Here is a 14333-nt window from a genome sequence, read left to right on the forward strand (position 1 = left end):
TCGATAAAAAAAAAAGAAATGAAAGAAAGTTAGGAGGGCTTAACCTCAATCATACCCCAATTAAACAAATAAAATAATAACAAAATATTATATAACAATTATGACTTTACGTTTCGGAAAAGGGCCTGTAGTTTTTTTTTTACAATCATAGTTATAAATATCTAATAGCAATGATTCTCGTACCTATCATTTTAACTTATATTTTTAATAGTAATAGATGAATCTAAGACTATATGTTTTGAATAATCGTTGGGAAAACAGCATCTCTGGCTATGTGCTTTTTTATTTTCTCTCTATTTTTTTTATATCTTAATAGTGATCTAATAATAGAGAGAGAGAGAGAGAGAGAAGATTTCTTTCTTTGCTATCATCGATGACATTAGCACCAAGAAGAGCTTCATCATTCACTATCATTAACATTATATTACGAACATTTCATCATTTATGACTATTAACAAGTCGCTAAGAGGAAATTAAATGTTTCATCACTTAGTATCATCAATAACCATACAAAAAATTATTATTAATCATAACTTTTTTTACCAATATATATTTATATTTATTATTAAAAGGTGATTATTGATGGAATTATCTCTAAAGAAATTATTTGTGAAGAAAAAATTATCATTAAAAGATCATCACTAATAATAAATTTAAATTTATAAATTAATCATGAAATTATATTTTTTTTTTATTTTTCTGACAGGAATCTTATTATGATTGTAACAATTGATGTTTTACTTGGTAGTATTATTATTGTTATCACTAAAACAATTATTATTAGGATCAAAACATATCACCATTTTTTATTATGTAATTTTTAAATTTTAGGGGTTATATATTAAAATTATAGCTTTGTCAAAATTATACTTCACTAATAAACTGACAGTATATTAGTTGCACTTCTTTTAACTGCGGCTAAAAATGTTTTGATATGAGCCATATTAATTTTAATCTTTTAATATATTTTTTTTAAAATTTATAATTATAAATGACTATTAAGGAATGTCGTAATAAGGAAAGAGGTTAATTGTAAATTTTATTTAATAATTATCATTAGCATCTCAATCTCTATATTTTTTAGAATTATATTAAAATTATGATATTTACAAGAGTAAAATATATAGTTTTATTTTATTTTTTTATGTCATTGATTCTGTTGATAAAAATATGCTAGTGATAAAATATCATATATAATCAGTAATAAATTTTATGATATTTTTATTAATAAAATAAACAGCGTAAAAAAAGTAAAGATAGATAATACGTAGTTAATTAAAGGAAAGATATACGCGCTTTTTTTGGGTCTCCCCATTCTATCTGTCTCTCTCCAACGCGACTCATCCACTCTCTGCAGGGCGTCGCATCGGTAGGACGGCAAGAGACGAAACATTGACCAGGGGGCGTTGATCCATCGTCCATCCTAAGGTACAATGTTAATCTTTTTTTCATTATAATCTTTATTTTCTTTTCCCTTTTGTTTTGGGGATTTTTAAGGTTTTCTTTTTTCTTCGTTAGAAATCATATGTCGTCGTCGGCGGTCATCCGCTCCCGATCCGTCACAGGAAGATTCGCTGCCGTCGGCGGATCCTTTCTGCCACCCTTCTCGCGCCCACCCTCCCCTGCCACCGCCGTTAGGAACCCTTACAGCAGCGAGTCCGTCGTCGGCGGTCTCCCAATCAGAATCGGGGCCAGTGTTATCAATTACTAATTTGGATTTATCTTTATTTTTAAACACACTTAATTGAATTAATATTTTTAATTTTGTCGGCTTAATCAATCATACTATTAAACTAGTATTAGTATATATATATATATATATATATATATATATATACACACACAATGGCATGTGTATAAATTATCTTTTTTATAGATATAATATATTGGGTAAATTGTCTGAGGAAAGAGCTTTAATTTTTCAAAATGATAAATCTAACCCTCCAACGATATTTTGTTTTTTTTCCCCTCTCCATCTTTTCAAGAAACCATGAACCGGTTCGATCAATCTAAATCATTCTAAAACTTAGTCCGGTTCAAAACAAATTATATTAAATAATTTAATACTTTATATTAATTTTTATAATTACAAATAATAAATATATAAAAAAAGTATTAAAATGAGAAAATAAAATATAAATTTTAAATTTTAAATAATTTTATTAACTATAAATAAATAATTATATAATAAAAATATATTTTAAAAATAAAACTTAAAAATAAATTTGAAAGTCCTTATGTCTATAATTTTTTTATTTTAATGTTTTTAAAATATTTTATTTACTAATTTTTTAGCTTTGAAAATTTAAATTTATCTAGAAAATATCAAAAATTATTTCATAATATTTTGACCGGTCTTTATATTGATACAATATTTTTTTATTTTTCTTAAAAATAATATGTCTAACACCATGGCTTAGGTTTTCTGGATCAAATTTCTATCATAGGTTTTTCACCTGTTTAGAATCTGAAGCGTCAGAAAAAAATGACCATATTTTAGGGTATTTTCCAATTCTTATCCCCCATTTTACTTTTCTTCAAATAGTACCCTTAATTTAAAAAAATACTGAAACTACCCCTTAAAAATTTGTTCACTTGGTATAGTATTTTTGGTTTTGATACTGTGTTTTGATCATCATAATAAAATTATTATAAAACATACTTAAAAAACACCATAAATGATCTAAAGAAAATTTTAACCTGAAATGAACTAATTATATGCCTAAAAAAATAATATTTTATGACAATTAAATAGGCATTATATAATATTATTTATAATATTTTTCAATAATATTTACAGTGTTTTCAATATGTTACTAATACACTATAAGCACTATTAAAAAATACTATAAATGAGCCAAATGAAAAAACTGTAATAGTTAAAAATTTATTAAAAAATGGTTAAAATTTTCATGGAAAAACATCTAAGGGATATTTTGAGTTTTCTTTAATTAGGGATATTATTTGAAAAAAATAAAAGAGAGAGTACCTTTTGGGAAATACCCAAAATATGGGTATTTTATAAGGAAAATTGGCCAAAAAATATTTTATGGATCCATCACATTTTGATGGAAATAAAAAAATGAAGAATTTAGAAAAAAAAAAAAAAAGGTAGATTTTTCACATGCTAAATAATCTAAAAAATCTAAAAAAATTAAAATAAAGAAATATTATAAATGTCCATGTAGGCCATTCAAAAGCTTCAAAAAAATTTCATAATATTTTGACAAGGCCATATGTCAGATATGTTGAATCTTGGATTTTGATGACGAAATTAATTGATAAGTTTGTGATCTAATATGTGTTTTAGGTGATGCAAAACTAGCTTTGATTATTAAGAGATAATTTAATTAAAGTACAAAGAATGAATGTTAAGCTAAAGTGAAACATATCAGAAGATTGGACGTCGAGCTGAAGGATCGATCGATGTGTAAGCAGAAGGCTTCGTGCCATGAGTTCAAGTATCAGAATAAGAAGACTAGACACTATGTTAAGGAGATCAGATATTACAAAAAGACAATACGCCGATTGGGCGATATGCCGAAGAAGAAGATGATGAGCCGAAGGGCCAAACGAGGCGTTAGATGAACCAGTGGTGTATCTCATCCTTAGACTTAAAACACCAAGGATGTCTTGTATGAGTGCTCCACTTTTTGATACCGGACTTATAGGTTTGGATGTCCCAGATCTAGCACAACCAGCCATCAGGAGTGGCAATCAATCTTATGAGGGCTATTGAGTGTCGATAGATGGTCATCCACTCTCAATATCATGAGAGGAATATGATATGTGTTCTTACTCAAACAAATCCCTAGCTAGGGTTATTCGGATTGAGAGAGAAAGAGTTCTTCGAGAGAATCCGATTAGAGCAAAACTCGAGTAGAAACCATATGGGTCTAATAACACCATTCCTGGTATATGGTCTCTGGAATATTAGATAGATAAGAGACTATAAGTACACGATAACTGAGGAAAGATAGGTCTAATGGATTGGATTCCCCTATATCGTTTGGGGACTACGGCGTAGTGGCCTAGTTCGTAGTCGATTAGTCGAGTGAATTATTATGGAGATAATAATTCACTGAGTCAGAAGGAGTTCTGACAGATATGACTCACGACCAACTCGATATTGGGCCTAGAGAGTCACACACATATGGTAGGCATTGCGATGAATAGAGGTTCCGATATGAGATATCCGCAGGAGCCCCTATCTTATTGGATATCCAATAAGCCCATAATTATTGGATCCTGTGGATGAGATCCAATAAGAGCTCATGTGAGATTATTGGATAGAGATCCACTAATCTAAGAGGGTTGGGTAGTTGGATGGAGATCCAATACCCAATAGGAGAGGATCGATTATTATTAAGTTGATTGGAGACCTCTATAAATAGGAGGAAATCAGTGGTTCATAGGCTAGAGCCTTTTGCTTACCTCTCTTATTCTCCTCCCCCCTTTCTACCTAGCAGGCCTAGAGTTTTGAGGATCGTTGTTGCAGCTCTACTATGTGGATCACCGCTAGAGAGGAGGGCGCTTGACCTCATTCACCCCTCCTAGAGATCTATAGAGATTTAGGAATATACGATCGCCATAGGTAACACAATCTATCTCACATGTGGTTTTCTGTTTCGTAGATTTTGCGTACCCATCTTCGTGGTAAACATATCTTTGGGAATTTGGGTTTTTGTTTTCTGTTCTTCCACTACATATGCATTTGATGTTACCTCCGAAGATTTCCCAACAGTTGCTATATCAAATATATTATTTTTTTATTTCACCTGAAAAGATAATATATCTTATACGATTTTCTGGATTAAATTTTTACTATTGATTTCTCACCTATTTAGAAACTCAATTGTTAAACAATATTACATGAATCCATCACATTTTGGTGATGAAATTTTTTTTAAGAAATTAGAAAAAAGATAAACTGTTCATATGCTAAATAACACAAAAAAATTCTTTAAAATATGAAAAATATCATAAATTCCATTTGGGTGTCATTCAAATATTTTATAAAATTTTATATTATTTTTAACCAATCCTTGCATCAATTATATTATTTTTAAGATGGGCCCAAAACAATGTATTTGATTCCAGGGTTTGAGTTTTGTAGATCAATTTTTATCATAGTTTTCCACCTATTTAGAAGCTGAAGTGTCAAAGAATGTTGCATGGATCCATCACATTTTGGTGGAAATGAAAAAAATTGGAGAAATTAGAAAAGAGATAAATTGTTCAAATGCAGAATAACCCAGAAAAATATAAAAAGAATTCTAAAATAAAAAAGTGACATATATGTCTATTTAGGTGTTATTGAAAAGTGTCCTGAAAATTTCATAGGATTCTGACTAGGCCTTGGATCAATTTATTTATTTTTTATTTTTTTATTTTTATGGCAATATAAATAATAATTTTTAAATAAAATTTAGCCAAAAATTCTCTTTTTAGATATTTAAATAATAATTTTATTAGATTTGAAATATTTGAATTGGTCTTAGATGGAAAATATATAACATTTCTCCTTTTGAAAATTTAAATAATAATTTTCCTTTTTAGATAATTTAACTTTTTAAGAGTCAAAATTATATATAAATTATATAACTTTTTGAAAATTTTATTTTTAAGATATATAAATATTTTATTATATTATTCTTTACTTCATATTTGATAAAATTATTTTTAAATTATTTTTCTATTTTTATTATTTAATATAATTTTAGATATATATTTTTTATATTTTTAATAAATTTAATTAGTATATATTAGTAAATTATTTAATATAATTAATTTTGATTAGTTGAATTGATTTAATTATCTGGGTTATTCATAAAAAAGATGAAGAGAGAAAGATAGTTTTTAATGAGAAAAGATAATAAAAAAAATTTATTAGAGGTTACTTTTGTCATTTTAAAAAATTGAGACTCTCTATGAAAAGTTTAAGAAACGGGATGATGCTCTGTAAAAATTTCTTAAAATTAAAATCGTTTTTCGAAAATTTATCCTAATATATATATGTATATATATATATATATAATATCGAATTGAAAGGAAAAGAAAAATGAAAAGAAGAGGGTAGGGAGGATAAGGAGTAAAATACAAGTATTGCCATCATCAAATATTATGATTAATGAAAAAAAGTATCATGTTAGTTTAACAGTCACGTTGGTTAATACAGGGAAACGGTCAATCACAAGGAATTGTTGCTCCGTTAACGTAGTAGTAGTGCCTTTGGAGTTAAAGTGAGTTTGTGGTAGCCCGAGTTTTAGGTGTTGTAACTTTTGATCATCAGCAAACAAGTCAAATTCCGAAATTACATTGTATTTCTTTATCCCCCATTGTATACTTTATTGCAATGATTCATGACAAACAACATAATAATTTTAAGTCTGGATTTTGGTTTCTGAACGACTTGGCCTTTATGAGCTTACCAGAAGAGGCAGTTGGAACGCAGTGAATTCCCCGTTCCGATGCACCTCCTGATCCCATTTTACTTTCACACTATTAATTGGATCCGCCATTAATGTTCTTCCACGTCTCCTCTCTTGACACGGTCGACCCAACGCTCTTCCAAACCACCATTCGCTGAGTCAGTGCACCGCGCCCCCTCCCCGCCCCCATACCTAAACCTGTTCCGACAGATCATCTCAACACTTTCTGATCACATCCATTCCTCCCTCATGGACTCCATAAATGAACGAGCGTTCAGTAGCTGGGTCCCGACAGAATTTCGACGATGATTCCCAATAGACGTCCGGGTACAGAATGCGGTAGATAATTGACTTTTCGAAAAGTATTGTTCTCAGCATAGACATTTCATATATATATATATATATATATATATATATATATATATATATATATATATATATATATATATATATATATATGTGCAGAATTCTCTGAATATTTTTTCGGTCTTAATTTTTAGCCTGTTGAATCGACGACCGGGGATGGCGAGAGGGAGCGCGCAGTCGCAGACGACAACATCGGCGGGGGGCGGAGCGCGGCCGGCCGGGCTGGGACCGCGGGGGACGCCGGCTGCTGCGGCGGGGATGAGGCGCCGGCGGCTGGGCGGGGCCGGGGGCGGGGGCGGGGGCGGCGGCTTCGCTGGTGGCGGCGCCGGCGGGAGCAACATGCTTCGGTTCTACACCGACGACGCGCCCGGGATTAAGATGACGCCCACGGTGGTGCTCGTGATGAGCCTCTGCTTCATCGGCTTCGTCACCGCCCTCCACGTCTTCGGGAAGCTCTACCGCAACCGAGCCGGCGGTTCTTGATCCGCCGCCCCCCGATCCGTTGGCTCGCGCCGGTGTGGCTGTTGGTCAAGGTCGCTTGATCTCGTCCTCTTTTTTCCAGAATCATCGTTTATTAATATTAATAATAATAATATTATTATTATTATTAAGCTTTTATGGGTGCTTTTGTTTGGTGCTGCTGCTTTGATCTTATCGTTTGAAGGAATTGTACCTTGAGAACCGTTTTCTCATTTTTGTAGCTGTTGAACGTTTCTGCAGTAATCTGTTAACTCTTACCTCGATGATTGGGGTTTTAGGGTTCCATGACTATCGATTTCCTTCTTTAAAACATTCTGTTAATTGTTCGTTTGAAGGTATGACTGAGGTCCGTGCTCTGATAATAACAATTAGTGGTATGCTTGACACCCCAGTTGGATCTTATCAAGAATTATGACCTAAAATCACACCAAAATTGCACTGCTTTGAATTATATCTTTTTGCACGATTTTTTTTTTTATTTATTTTTTTGTGGCTAAAATTTAGTACTTGTTTTTTTTTTGTGCTTTTGCAATTTATAAGTGGTGAAGGCATCCCACGATCTTGAGGTGATCTGACACAATCTTCATCAAATAAGCTAACTACTAACGCCATCAAATTTTAGTTTCTCTTAACTGTTACTGTCCATCGTCATCATTCGGTAAATCACTTTGGTATCTATTTTTCTTTTTCTACAAGTGCCTAAACATAATCCACGATACTCTCTTTCTAGTTTGTAGCCAGCAAAGTAAGGTCTTGGTTGCTTTAACCTATTCATTTTAGAAGATGATGATGGTCTATTTTCTCCTGATCTGCAATTTGTAACTGGGACTATCAATTTTTTTTCTTTAGCTTCTAAACTTCAATATGGAGCCTAAATAGTGAGGACTGAGGAGCTTAATGAGCTTCTCATCCAGAATGGGATCGAGAATGGAAAGGGGTAGATACAATTTTGCAACTAGCAAGAAGCACATTGATATTAAAGGATCATCAGATATTAAAATTTTATGTAGTCCTTTTATAATGTGGAGGACAGAATACATTTCTTACTCTATGATACTAGTGAAGTTTGGAAACCAGGAGTTACTCAGATATTACATGTATTTGTGTAGCTTGGTCTCTTGGAGAGGGTCCTCATTTTTAAAATACTCTAATTTGTCGGTGAAAGTGAGGATAATTATGTCCCTTCCTATTTCATTTATGTGATTATGATGTAGTCTATTTTATTGGACTAGAATACATCTGGTTTGTAGATAACATATTTTCAATAGAACATATTCTTGCTTTTCCTTGTGTTTTATCTTTATAAGAAAGAGAAGGAAAACACCTGAACCTACCACACAAAAAACAATAAACAATCATTGGGATTACTGGTAAAGCTTTTGCAAAATTTAGCTTGCATCTTGGATTACCTGCATGGTTGTGAGGCTTGATCTAATGGGTCGAACATTGGATCATCCCTGTTTGTCCCCTTTTTTTTCCTTCAAAATTCTTCTCTTTGTTGGTGGCATCTGCTTTTTTGAAGCTTTGATTTTAGAAAGAACCACTTTGGTCTAATCATGCGCCCTTGGTGTTCGTATCACATGACATATGGATCTACCAGGACCAACAGGACAGGTCCGGGTTCGGCCTTGCCATCTCGGACTGAAAAAGTAAAACTCACATGAACACTTTTTTTATCAAACAAAATCTACTACTTTTCAGAGTAGCAACAATATCTTCAAAAGTAATGACTTGCTTCTGTGATGTAAACTATCACATATGTTGCATTGAGAATGAGAAAATAATCTTGTCAAAGACAAAGGGAGAATTAAGTTTATTCTCATTCGACAATGACATCAAATGGATTATCTTGATAATTGATATACAAAATCTTTATTCATTGGTAATGAAATTCCGCAGGTTCACAATGCAAACGGATATAAAAGGGATGCTGAGAACATAATAAGCAGGTTAGTACTTGATGCAATGAAAGATTTTATATGCCACAAGGATGAGTCAAACGCAAAGTTATCGAATATGGATGTGAATTTATTGATAAACAACATGATTAGCTGAAATTAGGGAGGAAATTTTGAAATAATAATGCTTAGACCATTGGGAAGTCTGAAGTGAAAAATTAAGGTAGTAGTTGGGTTGCCGATTGGCTTTTCGGAACTTATGTTTGCTCAGCCGTTGTCATGACGACATACAGATTGTGGTAAGGTGAACATTAAATTGAATTGAATCGCATTATTGTGATGATGAAAGATTAATCAAGCGAAAAAAACATTGCAGCCATCAAAAGAAAGGAGATTAGCATAGAAAATTTTATTCTCTTTAATCTTATAATCGGTGAATTACATATGGAGTTGCTGAGACGTAGCATAGCAAAAGTTTATCTCAGAAAGTTCTTATATTTTAATATAATATACTAAACAGTACTCGAGGTCAGATATTTAGGAAACAAAGTCAATTTCTGGTTTGTAGGATTTGTAAATCTCTTTTTTATAATTATAATTTTTGGTTCTGGTTCATTTTGGTATCGAGTAAATGGAACAGAAAAAGTTTTCATATCTGATTGGAGCTAAATATAGTTTTCCTGAATATGTATCTGTTGCAGAATCGTTTTGGGCATGCAAAGTCTGATTTTTTGATATTTGAGACTGAGATGCAGAGATGAGTTGAGATCTACCAATACCCAGTGTCTAAATATACTTCAAACATTAGTATTTCCTAATTTGGCTAAAGAGGAGGAGGAAGCATTTAATCTGTTTTCAAACTAAATAGTGTTGCAAATTTTATTATTCTCATCCTTCCCTTTCTTCTCAAATTGGCTTTCAGATCTTCGTATTTAAGAATTTTGTCAGTTTAAGTTGGTGATGATTTAATTATTTGTTGACAACTCTTTTATCATATTCTATTCTATGCGGTGGTCACGTCGATGTGCATACCAAATTTGCAACCATTATATCTGAGTTTTAACCTTATCTAGTTCAAACCTAAAAACATGGTTGGTTGGTTGGAATATTATAGCCCATGCCTGATTTATTTCTGATCCATTCCATATCTAGTATGACAACATATAATGATATATACATTTGTATAATAAAGTTCAGTATGACAATGAGATTCCTAGCTACTGATTACTGTAACATCAATTCAAGCTGGTTGATGATACCATGGAAATCAGAATAGCACGAGTAGAAAGAAAAGAAGGGGACTATGGAGCCAAAATATGTGGTGAGGGTGAATAAACTGGAGGTCTAGAGTGTGTGTGATAACTCAATAATGGGAGATCAGTTATGACAAAAACTTGCAATTAAAGCTCAGCATATTTCCTTCCCAAAGATATTCTTTCTTTGTGCTTGATTTTATTTAGTGATGATAGATAGCAAGGACCTCTTTAAGAGAGACACACAAGTGTGGTTAATGAAGATGAATAAGGGCTCTTGAGAATTGTTGTGTAATAATGATCTCATGCTGATCGATCTAAAAAGGAGTAAGATGTTGTGGATAATGACTCTTCTGGACCCAAATTGAACATAATTTTCTGGACCTGTCTACATTGGAGATTGTTACAAGAAAACCAAGAAGATGGAAAAGCCTAAGATGTTTCTTGTGATAATTGATTTATTTATTTATTTATTTACTTATTTATTTTTATTTAAAACGACTGTTTGAGCCGTTATATTTTTCTTTTCCTTTTTTTTTTTTTACTATTTGTAGTAATATTGTGTGACATTAACAAAGGTAGTTGGAACCTACAATATTATTATTGCTTTTGTCTCTATGCTTTGAATCCATGTATTTTATTTTATGGAGATTGGGATGTCTCTGCAACTCGAGTTGGATCTTTCTTTCTCAGCTTAGTGTGAGAAACATGGACAGCAGTGCAGTTAGATTGTGGACGAGGAATGTTACAACAGGAATTACTTTGTGCAGTTTGGTTTGATCTTTGTGCAGGCTCTGGAAGAATCCAGAGAACCTGTTGCTGTTGCTGTTGCTGTTGCTGTTGCTGTTGCTGTTGCTGTTGCTGTTGCTGTTGCCGTTGCCGTTGCCGTTGCTGTTTAGACCACCTACTGTCTTCCTTCCCTTGTTAAAGTTCACCTTATTATTATTATTATTATCATCATCATCATCACCATCATCATCCTTCAAATTAGATTCATCACGTTTTGGTTCAGGGATAATAATAAGAGTATTCAATATAAACTGTCTTCTCAACAAAGACCAAAACGAGGTTTATGGAAATCATAAGTGGATTGCATGATTAAGGAAGGTATTTTTCTACTCCAAACTCAAATATCTCTATGATGAATAGTGCTCACGTACGTACATAGCTATAAGTGTACGAAGAGAGCGCAGTTCTAATATCCGAAACGATAATTTCTGTAAGATGTAGAGAGGTTCTCGTAAGTACGTGGTAAACTAAAATCTATATATATGATTGGAGTTAGAGGCTTAGATAATTCCTAAAAGCTTTCATGAATAATCTCAAGGCATAATAGATGCCCAATAACATGTAGATAGATATCAATAAATATATGTCTGTTGGAGTCAAATTCTTGATTAAAGGAATTTAATATAATGCCTACTTTCTTCTATTGCAAATTATCAATACTAACTGTGGTTCATGTCATTAAAGATACTTCATCCACTGCACTGCATGAGCATCGAGTGGCTCATATCAATAAATATTATGATTTAATAATTTTAATTTTGAATTTTTTTTTTTAACTTTCATGAGGATTATTAGTGTATGATATTTAATATTATGTATGTTCGACTCGAACGTCATATTTAATGTAATAAGAAAATTTCTTTTTTAAAAAAAATGTATGTGATTCATAAATCATGATACAAAACTATAACTATTTAAAAATATTAACTCAGCAATAATAAACTTTAACACATAAAAACCAAGAACATATAGAGGAGGGGATCCCCTAGAGTTTATATAGATGACTTGTGAGGGTAAGTTTAGTCTAATTGAAATCCTTAATTACCTTAACAGAACTAGATTTTCTAGATGAATTGGCTGAATTTTATTTATTAAGATTGCATATATTTATCCTTCCCAAATCTTGCAGAGTTTATTCTTTGTTTTTCTTTTTTTTTTTAACTAGTTGATATTTATTTTATATATATATATATATATATATATATATATATATATATAAAGATTCTTTTCCTAAATACGAACCAAATAAAGGTGCTCACAGTCACTACTACAGATGAAAGAAAATCAATCACATATGGGAAGAACAAATGACGGGGGGACAAAAAAAAAAAAAAGAATATTGTAGAATTTAGTACTGGATCCATCTGCCTCAATCAATTCCTTTTTATTTTAGGTGTTACGATCGATCAATTATTTTTTAAGTTAATACTACTACTTCGCCCAAGTGCTAATAAGAAAAACCAATCACATACGCAAAACAAAAAGAAAAAGCATCTATCAAGCGAGCGAGACCGTCTACTCGCTAAGGGCAATGGCCAAGCACTGCTAATCGGGAAAGCAGAGAACGCCTCCGTTTTCTGAACCGACAACAAAGATCAAGCCGAGAACGCTGTCGACAATGGAACCGCTGGTTGGGCATGAGAACTGAGAGTCGATTCGGCTTCTTAATAAATAAGATCAAAGATTGAAATTCCAACTTCGATTTCTGAACCGACAACACGGTCAATGGTACAAGCACCCGACCCGACCCGACCCGACCCGACCCGACCCCTCTTTCAAGGGAAACCTCACAACCATGGATTTGCCCTTTTGGGAATAGTTTATTATGTTAGAGCATTTTCACAATAAATTAATAATAATAATAATAATAATAATAATAATAATAACAATAACAATAAAAAATAATAATAATAAATAAATAAATAAATAAATAAATAATAACAATAATAATAATAATAATAATAATAATAATAATAATAATAATAATCAGTCACAGCAGAAACGTCATAGTTTCATTTATAAAGATTGCTATATTCCGTGACGATGGCATGGCCTACCCTTGGAGTCCTTTAGTTAATGCAGCGTCAATATGGCGTTCCCGTTGATGTAGCGCCTGCAACAATGAGAGAGCAGGCAACTTACAGGTGTACTAACTACTACAATGTGCTCCCAGCGGGAACTACTTACAGCCTCCTCAACAAGCAAAGCAGCTTTCTTGGGTGGAGTGACAAAGAGAGAGAAGGGGAATCCAATGGTTGCTGAAAGGATGCTGAGCTTAAAGTGTGTACACAAGTGATTAGTACGAGTCTTCCACCTACAAGCCTTTCGCTTGAGATTTAGGTGGTAGAATGATGATGTCTTGTGACCGGCATCCTCATTCAATCATGCATGGGGGATTCTGGGATAAGATTGTACATTTCCAGCAAATATTAATAATGGATCATTGGAATGAATGCTTGGCTTCAATGCTTCCCAGCTCTCAGAATGGGCTCCTCCACCGCACCAAAACAGTGCATGCTTTAGGCATGGCTACCTAACCCTCTCGGCGTGCCTCATCGCCTATACAAACCAAACCAGATCACCACCCCACCGCGACGCGTACAACCATGAGACCCCTTGTACCTCTTCTCTTTCTCCTCCTCTCCGCCGTCGTCTCTACCTCTCACGCTCTCGCTTCCGCCCCGTCTTCCCGGAAGGCTCTCGGTGGCTGGACCCCCATCAAGAACACCGACGACCCCCACGTCCGCGAGATCGCCGAGTTCGCCATCGCCGAGCACAACAAGCAGGCGAATGCCAGTCTCGCCTTGAGCAAGGTGGTGAAGGGCGAGACGCAGGTGGTGGCCGGGACGAACTACCGCCTGGTGCTGCAGGTGAAAGATGCAAGCGGCGCGCGTGTGAAGTACCAGGCGGTGGTGTGGGAGAAGCCATGGGAGAACTTCCGCCAGCTCACCTCCTTCAAGCTGGTCAAGAGCTAATTACTACGTGCAGCAGGGTTTGTGTTCGTCATGGAAGCTTGCATTGTGTACCTTAATAATAATAATAATAATAATAATAATAACAATAACAATAATAAATAATAACAATAAATAATAATAATAATAATAATAACAATAACA

General features: G+C 33.2%; 2 protein-coding genes across 3 annotated transcripts; both read left to right on the plus strand.

Annotated features, from left to right (window-relative positions):
* The first annotated feature begins 6916 nt into the window (after positions 1-6916).
* LOC103974106 (protein transport protein Sec61 subunit beta-like) lies at positions 6917-11402 on the plus strand. Of its 2 annotated transcripts, XR_010489368.1 has the most exons (2): positions 6917-7330; positions 11220-11402. XR_010489368.1 is itself a non-coding variant. In XM_009388859.3 (1 exon), the coding sequence occupies exon 1, from the start codon at positions 6954-6956 to the stop codon at positions 7278-7280; it is 327 nt and encodes a 108-aa protein (XP_009387134.2). In that variant the 5' UTR covers positions 6920-6953; the 3' UTR covers positions 7281-7566. The 2 variants fall into 2 exon arrangements, 1 of the variants encoding a protein (XP_009387134.2); XM_009388859.3 differs by lacking the exon at positions 11220-11402 and having other exon boundaries at positions 6920-7566.
* Positions 11403-13823: 2421 nt separating this feature from the next.
* Positions 13824-14192, plus strand: LOC135620376 (cysteine proteinase inhibitor 1-like). The gene has a single exon (XM_065123306.1). The coding sequence runs from the start codon at positions 13824-13826 to the stop codon at positions 14190-14192; it is 369 nt and encodes a 122-aa protein (XP_064979378.1).
* The last annotated feature ends 141 nt before the right edge of the window (positions 14193-14333 follow it).

This window comes from Musa acuminata, chromosome BXJ2-8, assembly GCF_036884655.1.
Source record: "Musa acuminata AAA Group cultivar baxijiao chromosome BXJ2-8, Cavendish_Baxijiao_AAA, whole genome shotgun sequence".
Classification (NCBI taxonomy): Eukaryota; Viridiplantae; Streptophyta; class Magnoliopsida; order Zingiberales; family Musaceae; genus Musa; species Musa acuminata.

Bases quoted from the DNA above. Each gene is read 5' to 3' on its own strand.
- LOC103974106 (XM_009388859.3), top strand. From the start codon at position 6,954: ATGGCGAGAGGGAGCGCGCAGTCGCAGACGACAACATCGGCGGGGGGC.
- LOC135620376 (XM_065123306.1), top strand. From the start codon at position 13,824: ATGAGACCCCTTGTACCTCTTCTCTTTCTCCTCCTCTCCGCCGTCGTC.